Below are 20441 nucleotides of genomic sequence, written 5' to 3'. Positions count from 1 at the left end.
GATATTATTTTAAGGTACAGGTAGTATGCCACCTCCAAGGACATAGCTTGGATGATGATAAGAGTTGAAGACTCTTTTTTTGTTTATTTTGATGTATTACATGTAAATTCAAGCCAAGGGCTTAATATGTATTGAGTTAGTACTCTTTCTTTTTGTAACCAAGTGTTAACTTGGAAAGCTGTAAGTCCATAGGGCATTTGCTTTTATTGTTAACATGTAATACAGTTGTAAGAATTACTCTGATGAATAGAAATAGTTGATTTCTTTTGTATCAATGCGTGTCTAAAGTGATGGGTTTTGTGTATTATTTTGAGGGCGTTACATCGCCGATCGTCGCAGTAGCTCGCAAATCGTCGCAGCAGCTCGGCCTCCGCCTCGCCTCCGCCCCTGGTTTATGCCCCCTCCTGTCCAGTTCTCCCTTCTCCCTTCCCTTCTTTTGCTTCTTCTTCTTCTTCTTCTTCTTCTCTCTTCTCTTCTTCTTCTTCTCCCTTCTTCTTCTCCGTTTCTGATTCAACCAAAAAAAAAAAAAAATGGAAAAACGACATCGTTTTTGAAATTAGGGGGATTCGGAAGGGCTAGTTTCGAGTTACGTAGCATTACTCTTAAATAAAATTGAAGAATTTCAACCGCAGCCGACCGTGAAGTTGGTCGAAACCGCCCGTACCATGAACGGGTCGGCCGGGTTGGGTCGGTTCTACGAGTAATTCGGTTTTTTGCACACCTCCTACCTTGAATATATAATATACATGAAAAAAATTAAGTCGATTTGATAATCGTAATATTTTTATTTTATAGTGTTTTTTTTTCCCAAAAAAATGGACAAGTATATTTTTTAAAATGGATTATTCATTTTTTTAAGACAAACTCGATAAAATAAAAATGTTATGATTATCGAATCGACTCAATTTTTTTCATAGATAATATATACGAAAGACCCTACAAAATAAATAGTTCGAATCATCTAAGCGGGATCCAAAGTGGGCCTTACGAGTTTCTCAAGTTGGAATGTAAAGTACACTCAATAAGTAAATGTTGAAATTCTCTCAAGTTTAAATATAAATTTGAAAGACTTGTGGGGCTAACCACAGGTCAATGATTAAAATTATTCATTTTGCAAGATTTTTAGTAAATGTCATTTATAAAAAAAATAAAAATAAACCTGATAATCGTAATATTTTATTTTTATGCGCTTAGTTTGTGTAGACCGCCTGAACTCGCTCCGCGTGCGAGGGCGCGAATTGGTTTCTAACTACTACAGTTCGAACTCCTGTCACGGTTCTGAATTTAATCTCACAAAGTGCAATGTAAGACTGATAAATCACCAAAGAGTTCAAATCTGACAAATCGTTTTGGAAAATCGATTTTAATCAAGAAGTGCCAAACATGAACGGCTTTGCCAGATTTCAGAGTCACCACCTAAGTATTTTGTTTTGGGGAAATTTAGGAAACCCTGATTCGTGCCTAAGGCCATGTGTCCGTCATCACCAAAGTTGCCTCGGCTCAGGAACTTGGGTACGAGAGGTGAAGGTCCTGAAATGAGCAGCCCCACTCGCCCGATCAAAGGATCGGCCTCTACTAACATGATATGTTGTTTTTGAAAATACATGTGTTCTTATTCCGGTTATTAAGCTACCTTACTATGTGATGCGCACAACACACAAGTATAGACTAAATCACTCAAGTTAGAACAAAACATCTCATGTTTGTTTTTGGAAAATGGTTTGAAGTTGTTACTCGCAAGTAGGCTAAAGCGCGGATTTGCCACCAAACAAGGTGGGCTTAAAACATGATGATTTGCCACTTCAAGTGGGCTTAAAACTCACATTTTGATGAATTGTTCCAACTCAAGCAATGAAGACTTCATCCACAGGCATTCATGCAGTTAAACACTTAAGTAGTTAACCTCATGGAAAGCATGATATCATGGCAGTCACTTACACTCATGCAAGGATGCTAAAGCATAAACACTCACCGAGTACTCCGAGCCAAAAAAAAAGCTAGTTAGTAACCAATGCATGATCCTAATTATACAAGATGCTTAATGCAACACATGCAAAATGCAACTAAAATAGTCTCGGCTATCTAGAATGGCATATGAATGCAACATTTGATAATCATGTATTCAAATAGGTATTGAAATACAATGCAATTTGAATGATGCGGCAAGCCCGGTGCATGCAAGACAGATGAGTGATGCATGCATGCAAAGCATAAGTTTGCTAATTAAAACATGTCCTAAAACTAACCATCAAAAGCTGGTAAATAAAAGGGAGAAAGACGTGGGGCTAGAAGACATGCACACACACACGCACCCTTATTACAGCATTTGCCCTCTCGACAGAGGGTCCAAATGAAATGAAAGCTAACTAGCTACGCTAATTAAGCTAACTATTACAAATTACTACATGAATCTATTAGCTAAGCACGTTAACTAATTAAGTACAAAATCAATGAATTAATTAGCTAAGCAAAGCAGTTGAAAGGGCTCGAGGGCGAGGGATGCATGCATGCTTGATTGCATCCTCCCGGAAATCCACCGCCTTGCCTCAACATGCCTCTGTTTGCACACTTCTGTACTTCTGAAAATTATGCCAACTTCCAGAATGCTTCTGACCCACCTTAGGAACATGCTGAGGGATGGTCGGCCAAGAGGGATGGCCATCGGCCAAAGTTGATGGCCATCGGCCACTTTTGATAGCCGATTGGCAGCCTTGGTGGCCGGTTGGCAGCTTTGATGGCCGATCGGCCACTGCTTCCTACAATTTCTCCTTTTGCTGCAATAGAACACAAACAGAGGCATGGCAGTGTATTTGCAAAGAAATGTGTGTACCACCACACTCCTTATCATGTCTCAAGCTCAAAGGAGTGTGGTGCTCGACTCTCGGACCACCAACCAAGTATCACAATGCACGATGGCTGAGAAGCCAAGTTTGTACAAGTTGATGAATGCATAAACAAAACTCGATGAACCTCCACCCTATCATGCACGATCAAGGGTATCGGTGACTAAGAAATGAGGCACGTTTTATCACTGCAAGTATGAAACGTCTCTCATTTCTTGTGTTTGGATTAACGTCCGATCCAAACACATGCAATGCAACACAACACATGTTATCTTGGCATGTTTTACTTTGATTTATTTTGTTTACTCATTTTAGATTACCGATAAGTCCCTAACCAGTTAAGTCCAAAAGTGAGAGTCCTCTAATTTTGAAAGAGGATCTAAGCTACAAGTACCTTGAGCATGGAAAAAGCCTCATGCTTTTGGTTAGTATAAACCCTCACGAGAAGGCTAAAACCATTAGGCATGAGAGCCTCAATTTCATGCTCAAGCCAACAAGGGGCTTAAGACCTCTTTCAAAGTGATACAATAAATGAAAGATAACATGCGATGATATACATACGAGCACTGAAATAGTATGCTAAATGACATCGAAACATGAAAACGATGCATGCAAGATATGCTCGGAGTCGAAAGCATTGAAACTAGTAAAGAGCATAGCACTATAGGCATACAATACTAAGCCTAAATGACCAAACCAACCCCGGGCAGAGGTTAAATATGCCAAAACAGTGGCTGAAATATACTAAGATCAAGGCATATAACACAAGGAAAATATGCACATTTGATGGCTCGCAAACAAGGTATGAAGACACAACTCTCAAACATATTGAAGGAGTAGAAAATGTGAGAGTGTGGCAATGACATATGCTCTAAAATTACATACCAAGTGATGTCATATCATGCACACATCACAAATATAGCATGCTAGTGGTCTCAAAACTCAAGACTAGTGAAGCCACTTGCAGTATAGCTATACAAAACAAGCCATACATGACCAAGACCATTTGGAACAGAGTTTAAGCATGCTAAATCAAGGCCCAAAGCATGCTGAAACAAAGCTAAAGCAAGCTAGAATTAGAGGCATAAAGCATGATGCATGTTAAGCCTACAAAGGGGGATTGCACTGCAAGTACAAAAACCAAGCAAAAGGTGACCCCATCAACCAAAATCAGAGTTAAAGCATGGCAAATAAACACCAAAAATGGGCTGAGACTAAGCCAACACATGCTAGAATAACAAGCTAACTCATTAGGCATGCAAGGCTAACAAAGAGGATTTACACTACAAGTGTAAGGAGCATGCAACAAGTGATCAAACCAACTAAAAATAGAGTTATAACATGTTAAAAAATTCACAAAAACATGCTCAAACTAAGCCTCAAGAAGGGAGAAATACATGCTCATTTGATAGGCCAACAACACATGCTAACAAGACAAGAGAAGAGGGGACCACCCCCTCTTATTTGGGACCTCAAAACATGATTTTTGTCACTGAAAAACCTCTGAGTTTTAGTGGTAAAAAGGCGCAAAAAGTTGAATTTGAAGGTGGTGAGAAGTTGCACAAAAGGCCTCACAAGCCAAGGAACAAAAAGGGAGAACAACCCCCTAGCCAAACAAGGCACAAACCAACACTTTTAGGATTGAAAAACAGAGGAAAAAAAAAGGTTTTTGTAGTTCAACACTACCCAAAAAACAACCCCAAAGTAGTTGAAGAAGATGGCAAAACAAACTATGCAAAACAAGTTTAAAGGGTAGAGTTTATACCTCTTGAAGCCAAAGCACCAAAACAAGCAAAAAATTTGAGCTCAAATCACCTTTTGGAGCTCAAACAAAGTCCCAAGTAAGCTTCAAGCAACCTCCTCCCAGAGATAGGCAACTTTGATTAAGGATGCATAGGTAAACTAGGCATATTTCTCTACTTCTATGCACAAAAGGGCAAGAGAGAGAGCAAACTAGAGAGAAAGGCTGAAATTTAGCTCTGAAATTTCTAGAGAGAGGAATTTTTTAGAGAGAGAGAGGCTCCCAAAATTGCTTCAATCTTCTTCTCTTGAATATATGAGATATAGCTTCATATATAGCAAAAAGAGAGCATTTGGTCGAAAATATCTGAGTTAGGACAGCTGGCACAAGTTGGAAACAGTTGGAGGAGAAATGTCTTCAAAAAAAATGAATTTGGGACACTCTTGGCCGGCCGGCCATCTTTGGTGCCGACCTGCTACTTGTAATGGCCGACTGTGCACATTTGTGGCCGACTGCAAATTCTGCTATGCAGGTCCAACTTCAAATAGGCATAACTCCTTCATATGGACTCCTTTGCAAGTCATTCTTGTGTCTAAAATGAAGCCCCGGAAGTAAGCTTTCCAATGGTCGCAGACTTGCATCAAAATTTCAACTGTGCTAAGAGATATCCCTCTTTTAGTGAAGACTGCTCAGTTTCGGTCCAACCGGATTGATGCCCAACTTCAACCAACCATATCTCCCCCATCCGGACTTGGCTTTAGGAGATTCTTGAGTGTAAAATGAAACCCCGGAAGTCTTCTTTCCAACGGTGGTGGCCTCATAGCTTAAATCCAAGTATACAAAAGGATAGGCCCGATTTAGCGAGGACTGCTCGTCTCTCTCTTAACGATTCATACCCAACTCCTTCCTCAACTAGGTTTCTTCCCTCCACTCCTCTTTTTTTCAACTTCAAACCCCTAGACAAGGTGTTTTGAAAGATTTTTCAAAGATTTCACATCTTCTTCATTTATTCCACTTTGTTCTTGTTCGGTTTACCGAAAAGCGCAACATTTAACAAAATGCGAGCGTCAGAACATCGTAGGAACTTTTTCAAAAATTATTTTGAAAGAGAGGGTTTCAAGGTCTAAAATATTTTGATCAAGATTGTTTTGGTCCAAAAGGGGTATGAAGTTGGGATTTGACTCTCTCCTTGCCGAAGAAATCGAACCCTTGCACTCCACAACTTCCATCACCAAGTAAACCATCAGTAGCGCCCAAGTCTTAATGGCGGTAAAAAATGGGGTGTCTACAGTTTGCAAAAATAAACGAAAATTATATTTTTAAAAATAAATTATTTATTTTTTGGACACGAATACAATAAAATGATAATATTATAATTATTGAATTGAATTACTTTTTTTTATAAATGATATATACAAAAATTCTTATAAAATAAACCATTTAAATTATCAAATCAGATTTCGTGGTTAGTTGATGGATTTTTTAAGGAGAGGCTGCTCTCGAGTTGGAAATTAGAGGGTGTTGTTGGCCTTTCTTTGGCCCACCAAAAAATCCACATCTATAATCCAAACCATTTAATATTTAGGGTTAGTTGAATGGTTTATTTTTGTAAAAAATTACGTTAATCAGATATTGATAGTCATTTAATTAGAACACATTTGTATAGATAATTTATTTTAAAAATCATCTTTACGGTTGATACAAATATAAGAAGATCAAGTGACTATTAATATCCAATTAATTTAACTTTTTTATAAAATAAAATACTCAATAAATCTTACATATTAAATAGTTGGTATCATTTATGCGGCTCCATGATTAAGCCACGCAAATCCGACAACGCTTTCTAGGGGCTTTTCTCAAAATAAGTCAAAATATCAAACTATTTTCCAAACTAGGCTTAGTTCGGACAGAATTCCTAAAATAGGCTAAAACGTGGTTACAAATTATGCTTTTACCCTTTTTGTGGTCCTCCCGTGAAAAATTTGTAAAATCGTAAAAGCGTGGTTAAGTAAAAAATTTTTTTTCCAGAAAAACGTAGTTAGGAACCGCGCTTTTAATTAAAATGTAAAAACGTGTATTGAAAACACGTTTTCAATAAAAACACAAAACGCTGCACTCACTCTTCATTCTCACACTCTCTCTCTCTCTCTCTCTCTCTCTCTCTCTCTCTCTCTCTCTCTCTCTCTCTCTCTCACACACACACTCACATACTCACATCTTTTTAATATATATAAATTTTATTTTATAAATTTGGGACTAATATTAAATTTGTATAATAATAATTTATAATAGCAAATAATAATCAACTATATAATTTTTATAATTTTTGTAAATATAAATCATTTTTATATAATTTTTATCTTTCGAGTGGTTAGAAATAATTTTTTACAAATTAAATTGAAACAACCATACGGATGTATATAACCTGCCCAAAAGTTAAAATGATAATTATTTTTTACCCTTAAATGATAATTATTTTTTATTTTTTATTTCTTAACCAAATTAATTTTTAATTTTTAAAAAAAAAATCTAAAAATCAAACCATACATAGCCTTAAAATCTTTTGATAAGTCATTTCTTACGTTGGTAACTTATTTTATTATTTGTTAATTTTACGACATTTTTACCATCTGAGGCATGTTTGGTAACCATTTCATTTTCAATTTTCAATTTATATTTACAAAAATTTTAAAAATTATCATAAAAACTTGTTTGATAATTTTTTTGGTTTATAAATGGTTGTCTCAATTTTTAAATTTGAGGAAAAAACGTAAATTCAAAAAATGAGTTTACGTTAGTTTTTAAACAACAATTTAAAAATTTTACTAACAAATTTTTTTTTTCAAATAAATTAAAAAAATGAGTTTACGTTAGTTTGTAAATAAATTCTTGTTTTCAAACAAAATTAATTGAAAAAAAAAATTATTAGTAAAATTTTTAAATTTTTGTTTAAAAACTAATATAAACTCATTTTTTGAATTTACGTTTTTTCCTCAAATTTACAAATTAAGACAACCATTTATAAACAAAAAAAATTATCAAACAATTTTTTATAATAGTTTTTAAAATTTTTGTAAATATAAATTGAAAACTGAAAACGAAATGGTTACCAAACATGCCTCAGATGGTAAAAATGTCGTAAAATTAACAAATAATTAAATAAGTTACCAACGTAAGAAATGACTTATCAAAAGATATTTAGGCTATGCATTGTTTGATTTTTAGAATTTTTTTTTAAAAATTAAAAATTAATTTGGTTAAGAAATAAAAAATAAAAAATAATATTATTTAAGGGTAAAAAATAATTAACATTTTAACTTTTGGGCAGGTTATATACATACGTATGGTTGTTTCAATTTGATTCGTAAAAAATTATTTCTAACCACTCGAAAGATAAAAAGTATATAAAAATGATTTATATTTACAAAAATTATAAAAATTATATAGTTGATTATTATTTGCTATTATAAAGTATTATTATATATATTTAATATTGGTCCCAAATTTATAAAATAAAATTTATATATATGGTCCGTTTGGCAAGTTAGTTTCGGGTTATTTTAGCCACAAAAGACAAAATAGGCTATTTTAGCCATAACAAATAAAATATCACATCCAACCCATAATTATTACACTCTTCTCTTACAAAAAAGGTCAAAAAGCCAAAAAGTCCTTTCCAAACCAAGCTTTTTAGCCCAGGTTAAAATAGCCAAAAAAGCCAAAAAGTCAAAAAGCCAACCCACTTCCCAAACGGAGGCTATATATATAACCAAATGTAGTTGTTAAGTCAAAAGACTCTAAAACTTGAATCCTAAATTCTCATAATTTTGAAAAAAAAAAATATTACGTGGCACTTCCCTTTATCTCCCTTCCCACTCTTCAAGCCTTTTCACTCATTCTCCCTATATAAAATATAAAATTAAAAAATAATAAAATATTCATCCATATCCGTCACCCATAATAATACTTATCCCAAAATAATAAAATATTCATCTATATCCATCACTCACAATAATATCTATCTCACTCTCAATCTCAAAAAAAAAAAAAAAAAAACCGACAACTCCTACAACTTCCATATACACATTTTTCTATTCAGTTTATTCCAATCATCTTTTATTTTCTCATAATAACTCATCTTCTCCATTGTTACATTTTGCTAGTTTGATTATTTGCAAAAAATCATTACAAGGTCAGTATAATATTATTTTTTACTTTATATGCATTTTTTCAGTGTTTGTTACTTTTTGTGCATATATATTTTTAAATATTTTAGTTCATCTGCATATCTTTTCATTTTCTTCATTTTTATGCTCATAATATTATTTCTTACTTTATATGTATTTTTACAATGTTTATTACTTTTGTGTATAAATATATATTTCTTTTTTCCATTATTTTTCAGTTTATCTACATATCTTTTTATCTTCTTCATTATTACATTTCGCACGATTTGGCTTGCGTACTTTTTAATTTGTAATTTGCTTTTCTTTTTCAATTTAATCAGATTCGAAACTCATCAAATCTTGAATTTAATTTAATTTACTTTATCTCATGTCTATCATACCATCACATGTTAATGGCTTTGCGTAAACTCTCGAAATCAAGAAGATCAGCTCTGCATAAAGTTAATCTCACTTTTGCTCCTTCAAGCTCTCTCAAATGAGAGTTCTTCGGTTCATCTACAACCAATATGCACCCACTTAACAACACAAACATACACAACAGCTTCAAACCTTAAACACAATTTCTTAATTTTAAAATTTTTGAAAACAAAATTATATTTGGCTTAAAGTGATTGGTACATCCAACAATATTTAATTTTAAAATTTTAAAATTTTGAATTTTTTTTTTTTACAATATTAGAAAAAAAAAAGACTCAAATCTATTAGTGTATTATCTAAATTTTGAATTATTACACATGGCATAATATTACTGGATTTAACATTTAAATTTTAAAATTAATTAAAATATTTAACTATATGATTTGTGGAATTCCAATACTTTTTTTTCTGAATTTTCCAATTTTTTTTTTTAATTTTTACAAAATTTAAGTTGCTAAGTGTTGATTTTTTATTGGCTATCCATGATTTTATCCAAAATTATTGGTTAATGATTGACCACTATTAAATTCTTTTTGGCTATAATGATACCAATTGACTACCATCAATTTTAAAATTTTCTATCAATGTATTTAAAAAAAAAAAAATTATCATCAAGCATGAAATTTAAAAATTAAATATATTTTATTCTATTACAACTTTATTAAAAAAGTAAATTTATTTTGCTACTATTCAAGAAAATATATACGCCTTTATTTCGATATAACAAAAATTAAATTATCTTCTACTCATACATAATCTCTCATAAATATCTTATCTTTTTAAAAATTTTGATTATCAACAACTGAATACTCACATTTCTCTCCTTTTTTTTTTCTTTTTTTTTTTTAAGGATGCTTATTTTACTTTTATCTTTTTTCAAATTAGATTTGATATCTATCTTTTTACCTATATATTTATATCTATCTATACTATCTATAAAAGCAAATGCAGTGGAAACTCACATACTATCAATTATTTAATCCTAATTTCTCATAATTTTGAGAGATTAAAAAAATGAGGTGGCACTTCTTTCTCTCTCACCCTGTTTTTTCTAGCCAAAATAGAGGAGAGACAAAAATCCACATGAAATATATAAGAAAAAATATATATTTATCACTTTAGATAAATTAAAAATTTTAAAACTCTCTTATCACCTCTTTCCTTTATCTCAATTAAAGTAACCTCCTTTCACATGCATTCCTCTCTCACATGTCTCTCTTCCCTCCTTATATATAGTTACATTTTTGTTTCAATCTCACACTGTTTCTTATAAAAAAATAAAAATATGACTATATCTCTCTCCCAAAAAACTTGCCTTTATTTGTCACCATCACCTCCATGGTCATTTCATAAGAAAGTTAGATTGGTACTACTTAAATGGCCATTCCGTAAGAAAGTTAGAGATTGGTATATATGATACAACAGAGGTTGTCATTGCTTTATTTTTATTTATTTTTTAAGCCCCTTTCCAAGTTTTTGAGTTATATGTTTCACTTATTGTATAGACAAAACAATTACTTTACATAGAATTTTTGTGCGTTTGTATTCCATATCAATAAAGCAATCTGTCAATTTTTTTTCTTTTTTTGTATATGTTTTTCTTTTTCTTATATTTGAGAAAATTTAGTATTTTACAAGTTACAATAGTGCTGAAGTTCAAACAATACTCCTAAGTCACAAGGAGAACAAACAACAATAAATGAGAAGGATAATCGAGAATTACTGGAACGATCAAATAGATGGCTTTTATGAAAGAATTAGAAAGTTTTACCATGAGGAAGAAATTTTAGTTTGGAAGCACATATGGCCAACGAGTCTTAAAACAATATGCCAATCAGAAACTTATCAAAGACTACTACGTAAAGAGAACACTTCTCTTTTTGTTATCCTTTTCTTTTTTTCTTTTTTTTTTCTTTTTTTGTATTTGTTTTTGTTTTTTTTGTGTGTGTGTATAACTAGAATCTTGAATCATAAAAATGGTGTATATGAGATAGAGAGTTTTTATATTTTAGTGTTCACTGTTGTTAATTGTATTTCAATTTTTTTTGACACAATTTTTTCTTAGTCTAATAGATATGAGCACACCATTGTTTTTTCTTTCTTGCTAAAGTTTTAGCTTGAGGTCATGTGTGACAAATGGTTAAAACATTAATCTTAGATAATAAATAATAATAATAATAATAATAAACTAAGGACCAAATAAGAAAGACAAAATTACTTATATTAATGTGTGATTTTGGTACATATGAAAAAATAAAAATAAAATATTTATAAGATGTTCAGTCCCTTCTTTTTCTTTTATCTTCTTATATATTATAAGAATGTAGTATGAAACATGAAAGGCCACCAAACCCTTAATACTAACTCTTAATCACTTTCTTTCCTACTGGTATTCTCTCAAGTCTCCTTTACTAATTTTCCTAATTTCTATTTTTTTTAAATAAATGAAAAAAAAAAAGTTGATATACAAATAGATAAAGTTAACAAATTTGATCTATCTCGCTTTTGTTGAAATATTTCATAATTAACAAATTTGATCCTATATGTTCAGTTAAAATCTTTATTTTATCTCTCAATATCTAATTTTAAATTTTATTTTTTTTAAAGCCTATCTAAACAAATCTAATTTAACATTTTGATTTTTTTTATTTGAATTTTTATTTTTTTACAAGAGCTTCAAGCATTAAATAGAAATTTTCAAATTTTAAATTTTTAAAAATAAAAAATATATTTGGCATAAAGTGATGAAAAAATTACAAACCCACAAATATTTATAACCATATATATAAATTAAAAATATATATAAACCCATAACAAATATAGATAGATAGATTAACTGCATTCAGTTTATTAGTAATTCTTTTTAGCATATATATGTTTTAGATATTAGGGTGATTGAGAAACATCTTATATATTGTTAGTATTATTTCATTAGTTAGAAATCAAGTTTATTATTTCAAGAAAAATAGATCAGTTGAATAATAATAACATTTTGTGCATATCTGCTTTTAAATTATTGTCTTTACTTATGAAATTTAAGAAGATGATCTTTATTCATTATGATTATAATTTTATGACAGAATTTAGAACTTGATGCATTATTAAAAAATTTATATACTATAAATCAGTTTCGTGCATAGCACGGGTTTACCACTAGTTAAAAAGATGTGAATGCGTGAGTGTGGTGGGTGTGTGTGTCTATGTGAGAGAGTGAGAGAGAGAGAGAGAGTGTGTGTGTGTAAGTGAGTGAGTGTGTGTGAAGAGTGAGTGCAGCGTTTTGTATTTTATTGAAAACGTGTTTTCAAAACACATTTTTACATTTTAATTAAAAGCGCGGTTCCTAATCACGTTTTTTGAAGAAAAAAAAAATTATTTAAAAGCGTGGTTTGTAATCACGCTTTCTTAATTAAAAGCGTACGATTTTACAAATTTTTCATTAAAAGACTACAAAAACGATAAAAACGTAATTTGTAATCACATTTTAACCTATTTTAAAAATTTCTCCGAACAAAACTTAGTTTGAGAAATAACATGTTATTTTGGCTTATTTTGAAAAGGAAAATACATTTTACCCCCACTTGGGGTGACACCCAGTGAGGTGGTAATAATTTTTTTTTTTTTTTTTTTTTGATTTTCGACCAGTGAAAACGCGCCACGTACGAAGCATTGTTGTTTTGAAAAAAGCCGCACTTTCTAATCTAATTCGGACAGGAGAGTCAAATCCAAACAAATAAATAAAATAAAATTAAAAAAAGAGCAACAATCCTTGTCCGTTAATTAATCCAATGAGGGTGTGGGCGTGACAGTTACACGCAAACTTTATTCCCCGCGTTCATCTCGCTCTCTTTCTCTCTCTTCATCCTGCTTTCGTCCTCATCTCCATCAATGCATTAACTCCAACCAAGTCCTCTCTAACCAGAGACCAACAATGGCGTCTCAAAACCCTAACAATCGAACTACATTCTACCCACAAATAATCCAATCAAATCCAAACTCTTCCTCTCCATTCCTCTCAAACCCTAATAACCAATCTCCCCCCTCACTCTACCCTAAAATCGACGTTGAAGACCTCACCCAAAACCTCTTCCCACAAAATTATAGACAACCCCACAACTCAAACCCTAATTCGCCCTCCGCCCCTCCTCACTCCGTCGAAGAATTCATCCTCACCATCCCCGGCTCCATCCTCCATTTGATTGACAAAAAGTACAGCGTCGAGCTCGCTTGCGGCGATTTATCGATTCTGGGTCTCCGCCAAGACGGTAACATCGTCGCCGTCTTCGCTCGCGTCGCCGATGAGATCCAGTGGCCGTTGGCCAAGGACGTGGCCGCCGTTAAACTTGACGAATCGCATTACTTCTTCTCGTTTCGCGCTCCGAAAGAGAGGGATGATGAGGATTCCGACGATTTGTTGAATTACGGTTTGACGATTGCGTCCAAGGGACAGGAGGGGTTGTTGGTGGAGTTGGATAGGATTTTGGATCATTACATTAGTTTTTCGGTGCAGAGGGTTTCGGTGAAGGGGAAGAATGAGGGAGTGCTTGATGGGACGGTGGCGATGGCGGTTTCGCCGGAGGATTTGAAATCGGAGAAGAAGAAGGAGTTGATGGAGGAACGGTGCGCTGCGTATTGGACGACATTGGCGCCCAATGTGGAGGATTATAGTGGGACTGCAGCGAAGATGATTGCAGCGGGTTCGGGGCAGCTGATTAAGGGGATTTTGTGGTGTGGTGATGTGACTGTTGATAGATTGAAGTGGGGAAATGATGTTTTGAAGAAGAAGATAAAACCTGATTCGAAATCAGAGATTAGTCCTGAAACCTTGAAGAGGATCAAAAGGTTTGTTTTTTTTTTTTGGTATGCTGCTTGTTTCTGTTTCCAGACTTTTAAATTTGGTTTTGTTTGTGTCTGCCTTCATGATTTCATGTTTTTGGTTATCTAAATGTAATTGAATTGTTCTATTAGGGTCTGTTTGAATGGATGTGGATTTCAAATTTAGGGATTGGATAGAAGATGTACTTTATTAGGATCCTTTTAGTCAAAAGAGAAGAGATTCCTTAGCATGATTTCAAATAATTATTTTTATATAGTTATTTCAATTCAATCACGATAAAGCTGAGTAATTTAGTGGGAGAGTTTCACAACAGGTTCAAACTTTAAAAATAATTTCAAATTAATGATAAACTTTATCAATATTAATTATTAAAATTATAAAGTTCTCCATGTGTATGTAGTAATTTTTTCATGTCCCACCAAGGGTTAATTTCCGCTAATTTAATCTTGAAATTCATAGGTAAGCTATTAAATCTACTAATGTCAAATTCATGTATTTCAAATTCACATCCATTCAAACGGACCCTTAATGTTTTTGTTAGTTTTAATATTGTTCATTTTGAGTTTATGAATGTTCAGCTTTGGCTCTCCATGTCATTGCTTAGGTTTTGCGAGTTCAAAAATTTGGGAAGTTAGTTTTGAATGAGCAAATTTGATATGATGTCTGTGGTTTTTGTTGTTCTATAGGGCTAAGAGGGTAACAAAAATGACAGAGAAAGTAGCAGTTGGGGTTCTTTCCGGTGTTGTGAAGGTTTCAGGAATTTTAACCAGTTCAGTTGTGAATTCAAAAGCGGGCAAGAAGTTCTTTAGCCTCTTGCCAGGGGAAATTGTTCTTGCTTCCCTGGATGGATTTAGTACGTGGATCATCTCTCTCTCTCTCTACTTTTTCAAGTTTTGTGTGTATTTGTGTCTGTTGTGAGAAATTTTAGTGGACCGCTGTATGTTCTTCGCTCTGCTGCTCAATGTTTTGAAATTTGTATATATGTGCCTATAATTTGTTATGTTTACGTTTATTTTTATTCCATATCTTGTTTCTTAAGTGAACATCCCACTTTTGTCTATTATTCTGTCTATGCCACCCTAACTGCCATTGGTTTTGCTTGATGAATAAATATGAATTATTCTTATTGATGTGAAATATCAGTAGTCTATCTGTTTGATTTGTTTTTTGTTATTCAACGCTGTTCTGCTTTGATGTGGGGCTTGATATTTAGGTTCAAGGTGGATTCGAACCGCCGTGCTGGTTGATTTGGGATTGTTGGTGTTTTTGTTGCTCATTTTCTCTCTCTTTTTTCTCTCTCCCTTTTTTAAAAAAAAAAAAGAAAAAAAAAAACTGGGATCTATGAAGTATGGGTACTTCGAAAAACATGCCATACCCGTACCACGTACTTACCGGCATATGGTACTTTTGCATACTTGTCGGGTACACAAAACACGTATCCACATTTTTTCTTCTTAATTTTTAGCGTACCCAAACGTACCTACTATATACCCAAGCCGTACCGTACCTCAGTTGAAACAATATTTTCTTCTATAACATAGATGAAACTCCTTTCACTAGGCTTCTTTTTTATTTTTAGTTTTATACTTAGCATGTCTTTAAAATTTAACTATAGTTTGTAAGTTATTTAATATATTGAAATTTAATTTTTATTTATACCTTTATTTTTAGCATTAAGGGCTAGTTTGGCATGTACTAAATAAGCCAAAAAGTCAAAAAGCCACTATCTTATTTAAGTCACATCATCTTATTTAAATCACATCACCTCTCTAACACATCACATCAAACCCAATCCAAACCTAACCCAAATCCACCAATAAGTCAAAAAGTGCACTTTTTTAGGACATCCCAAACCAACCCTAAATGTTAATTGTAGGTTAAATATTAACAAATCAAACTATTTAATTAATTTTTGCATTACTCTAAATTAGAAATAAATATTTTTTTACAAGCATACCAAGCTGTACCCGTACCTTATTTTTTTTAGATTTTACCGTATCGACGTACCCGTATCGTACCAGTACCAATACTCATACCCGTACCCATACTTTGTAGCCTGGGATTAACTCTTGAATTGATGGGATTGTATAACCTTTTGGTCCATGACCTTGACTTACAGTTGAGATGTTACTAGGTTGTTTAGCCTAGTTTTTGACTTGCCAACAGTGCTTGACATTTAGGAACCATGGGCACTAATAAGAAAGTGGTGTGTCTTTGTCGGACATGTCAAGTCACCAATTGTCTCAAAAGCTTAACCTATTAGGAAATGGGCCCAACGATGTACATCAAGCTACTCAACATGACACGTGTCCAACACCAACACTTCCCTATACATGTCTGAACACTTTTCGATAGGTGTTCCTATTATTTTAAAAAAAGATTCGTATCCACTAAGCACACATATACAGATGACTACTTCTACATATATGAAACGCATTATAAGTTTAAACAAAATAGCTTAGTGAATGATTAAAAAAAATGTGAATTTATACTAATTAATTCCTCCCCATTTAAAATTTGAGAACTAGTCTTGTATTTTATCTCTTTAGTATTATTATTATTTTTGAATGAAGTATTCATATAAAACTACATAAAAAAATATATGACATATAAAAAATATATAAAACTATATACATGTGACTCCATGTGTTATGCTACATTTTTTAAAATTGTTGTGTCAGCATGACTGTGTTGCATCTGTATCATGCTATGTTTTCATGCTTCTTAGCCTGACATTTCTGAGTACTTTGTTAGAGCTTTGTGGATCATAAACTTCTAGATAGGGCAATTGAACCTGCTTATGTGAGATCTGTGTACAAGTGTCATGCATTTGATTTACCGAGGATGGGAAACTAAGAGTCCATTTGGATTGAGTGATTTGATGAGAAATGATAAGAAATGAAGAGAAAGAGAACTCTTTTCTCATGATTGGTTTTTAAGTTAGGTGTGAAATGATGAAAAATGGAGGGAAAGAAAACACTCCAACTGGTGAGATTTTATGAGAAACAAACTAATTAGTTGTGAATTTTTTATAATACCGAGGTTGCCTACTCCAACCCCATTTGATGGGACTTAAGGCTTAGTTTGGTTTAGTTACCGAGATTGCCTACTAAAATACAAAACAAGAAAAAGAAATTTCACCCATATCCTTATATCACAGACTTTCCTTTCTGACTCATCCAAATATAATGGTGAGAAAGCACAATTATTTTTTTTCTTACCTAGATGAGATTCCAGTCATTTCTTTTCTTTTTTAACCGATGATCCAAACGGAAAACAAATCTTTGTTTGGAATTTGAATTGACAAGGGATAGGAAGAGAAATGAAATCAAAAGGAAAACCTTATTGGCATTTGAAGTTCACATGGTGGCAAATATACATGTCTTGGAGACCATGGGACTCTCTCTCTCTCTCTGTCTCTCTCCATTATTTGTTTGTGATGATGATTTTGATGATGATGATGATAATGACAATGATTTGTGCGCGTGTGCGTGTGCGTGAATTTGGATGGGCATCTACCATGGGGGCTTCCCCTTCCTTCTCCAGATTTGAAATTTCAGTTAATAAGTTCAGGTTGACAGGTCCACTATGCAGCATTGAATGTTTGAATACCATTTAGCAATGTTCTGGTGTTGCCCTTTTTTACTAGATTATTTATCTGGCTTTTGCATCTGCATTCAATTTCCTTTTTACAGTTTTTTTTTTTTTTAATTCACATGTTTTAATTTTAATTTCTTTGAATAGGCAAGGTCTGTGATGCTGTTGAAGTAGCTGGCAAGAATGTAATGTCAACCTCATCCACTGTGACAACTGGACTTGTCAATCACAGGTAATCTTCAACTACGTTAAATTTTTAGCATCCACGAATAGTATGCTATGTGAAACAATTAGAATACAAAAGTGGGAAGAAAGGAAAATAGATATTGACCTGCTTGGTTCAACTTCATGTCTCGCCTTTCCTGAATGAATAAATGCAGTATTTGCTAGTTGAAGAATTAAACTGAACATATAATGTGACCTTGGCAGAATAATTCGAATAGACATACATAGGGCTGCAAATGACCTTGGACAATCCGAGCTTTGTAGTGTTTGAGCTCAGCTTGTTGAAAATTTGTTGAACTTGAGCTCGAGTAGAGCTCAAGTCGAGTTTAAAAAATTGAGCTCAAGTTCGGTTCGTCCAATATTTGAGAAACTCAAGCTTGGCTTGAGCCAACTGGATTACATAAATGAGCCAAGTTGGAGCTTGAGCTTAAAAAGAAAAATAAAACCTAAATAACATGCACATTAAAAGAAAAAGCAGAAGATTATGATAAAAAAAATTTAAAAAAAAATTAATAAATTTTATCCATTAAATATGTAAAATCTGCGCAAACACCAAACATAGACAAAGAAATAAAAATTGAAAGAATATGAATATTACAAACAAATCACTGGCCTTGGGAAACAGTTGTATAAAATCATCAAAAGAGATCAAATGATCAATGAAACTCAATTTCATGGTTTGTTAATGAATTTGTAGAACAGAAGAAGAAAATATTACAAGACACACATTGCATTCACCAGAGAAAATAAATAAATAAATAATCAACTCATTCATCCATTTTTATTTATTCAAAAAAGTTCTAATGTTGTCTTTAAATGCAATTTCACAACATATAGTATTTTCTACGATATGATCAGGTATTTGTTTATAAAAATTTAAAAAAAAAAAAAAGGTTTCAATTAGATGTTGTAGTTGATTAAAGAATTTGCATATCTGTTTTAAAAATATTGTGTCCACCAACACTTTATAAATGAATTCCTATATTTACATTTTTTTATACCATATGAGTTGAAGTTGGTAAACATCTGATATTCATATTTCAATATCAACAAGGTTCTTATTTCAGTGAAAAAATATTGATTGTACATTGCCTTGAGTTTTCTTTCTTCTTCTTCTTCTTTTTTTTTGGCGGGGGGGGGGGGGGGGGGGCTATTGGGAGACGCATTAAAAAAAGAATGCAACTGTGTATGAGAGCCAGCAATGAAAGTTACACAAAATTTAAGCAGAACCAAAAAAGAGTAACCAATGAGAAGAGAAGATGAATTGCAATTCGTTAAAAGCAAAGACTATAATGATAGCATAGCAGTGGATATATTAAAACCACTAAAACATGAAATTGTTCATAATACCCACTTATGCACCAAGTACTTAAAATGGCATTCCAACTCCTGGTGTCAAAAAAAGATCTGTCAGTGCAAACAAAGTGCAAATCTGTGATTATCTGTTCTCTGCATCTCCTAGACAGGGAAGGAAAAAGTATATTCATACCAGCAAGTTATGTTGTTGAAAAATGTATGAATAGAGAGACTAATTTGGGAGAGTTAGAATTGGAAAACTGAAGCAGAGTCATGGGAAGAGTAAAAGCATTTAGAAAATACTTGGGTCGTGGAGTGATTTCTGGTCTGAAAGTGTTTGTTGTTTACCCTCACAGTTATTTCGTCGAACTGTTATTTGCAGTAATAACAGTTTAAAGCGGAACTTTGTTGGACAATTTGGGAATCACAAAATTGACAGAATGTTAAACTTGAGGGAACACCAACTGGTGATCTTCTTTTCTATAGCAGTATGGATATTTGATATATTATTAAAAATAAATATTAATTTATATATTCTTTTGTTTGCACCTATTCGAGCCAAGCTTTAGGTTATTCAAGCTCGGCTCAATTATTGAATGAGACTAAAAATTTGGTTTGAGCTCAAATGAGTTTTAAACAAACAAAGCTCGAGTTGCTCATAAACAGCTCGGGTTACATTCCGTTACAGTTCCAACTCCCTCTCTGGGTATTTGATGTCCTATTTCAACATGTGAACGGCATTGTAATGCAGAATTACAGAAATATGAAATTAACCTATTGTAGAATTTGGGAGGATCACAGTTTAACCTGATGCAGGTATGGCGAAGAGGCAGCTAAGGCAACAAGCGAAGGACTCAATGCTGCAGGGCATGCTGCTGCAGCAGCATGGGCTGTTTTCAAAATTCGAAAGGCTTTCAACCCAAAAAGTGTTCTAAAACCCACCACGTTGGCCAAGTCTGCTGCTAAAGCTGCAGCTAAAGAGATGAAAGCCAAGAATTCCAAGTAACTAATTAGATGTGCATTATTGATTTGGTTTATAGCTTCTGCTGTAGAGTGTGTTAGTCCTCGTAGATAATGCTAATTGTAGCTGAAAATGATGGCAAACAACTGTATTTTTTTTTATCAGAATGTCATGCCCAAAAAAACTTTCCCAGAATTTTATAGAGATTGTTATTGTGTGGTGGAGATTGAGCTGGTGCTGTGTGGGTCCATGTATGATTGATAATTCTGGGTAAAAAATTTGAGTTTGTAGTATTACTGATTATATTTATTAATCATGTATTGTATTGAATGTAAAA

At 32.9% G+C, this 20441-nt stretch overlaps 1 protein-coding gene across 1 annotated transcript; it reads left to right on the top strand.

The window, feature by feature from the left end:
- The first annotated feature begins 12891 nt into the window (after window positions 1–12891).
- Window positions 12892–20441, top strand: LOC114309397 (protein EARLY-RESPONSIVE TO DEHYDRATION 7, chloroplastic). Its single transcript, XM_028255120.2, has 4 exons — window positions 12892–14030; window positions 14712–14878; window positions 17770–17854; window positions 19960–20441. The coding sequence occupies exons 1-4, from the start codon at window positions 13120–13122 to the stop codon at window positions 20147–20149; spliced, it is 1353 nt and encodes a 450-aa protein (XP_028110921.2). The 5' UTR covers window positions 12892–13119; the 3' UTR covers window positions 20150–20441.

The sequence above is a fragment of the Camellia sinensis genome, chromosome 4 (assembly GCF_055761805.1).
Source record: "Camellia sinensis isolate YWXY chromosome 4, ASM5576180v1, whole genome shotgun sequence".
Classification (NCBI taxonomy): Eukaryota; Viridiplantae; Streptophyta; class Magnoliopsida; order Ericales; family Theaceae; genus Camellia; species Camellia sinensis.
The sequence above is the reverse complement of the archived record's forward strand: the minus strand, read 5'-3'. Positions and strand labels throughout refer to the sequence as shown.

Coding starts and splice junctions, on each gene's coding strand:
- LOC114309397 (XM_028255120.2), top strand. CDS start 13,120: ATGGCGTCTCAAAACCCTAACAATCGAACTACATTCTACCCACAAATA. Junction 14,031..14,711: donor ACCTTGAAGAGGATCAAAAG/GTTTGTTTTTTT, acceptor GTTGTTCTATAG/GGCTAAGAGGGTAACAAAAA. Junction 17,855..19,959: donor ACTGGACTTGTCAATCACAG/GTAATCTTCAAC, acceptor AACCTGATGCAG/GTATGGCGAAGAGGCAGCTA.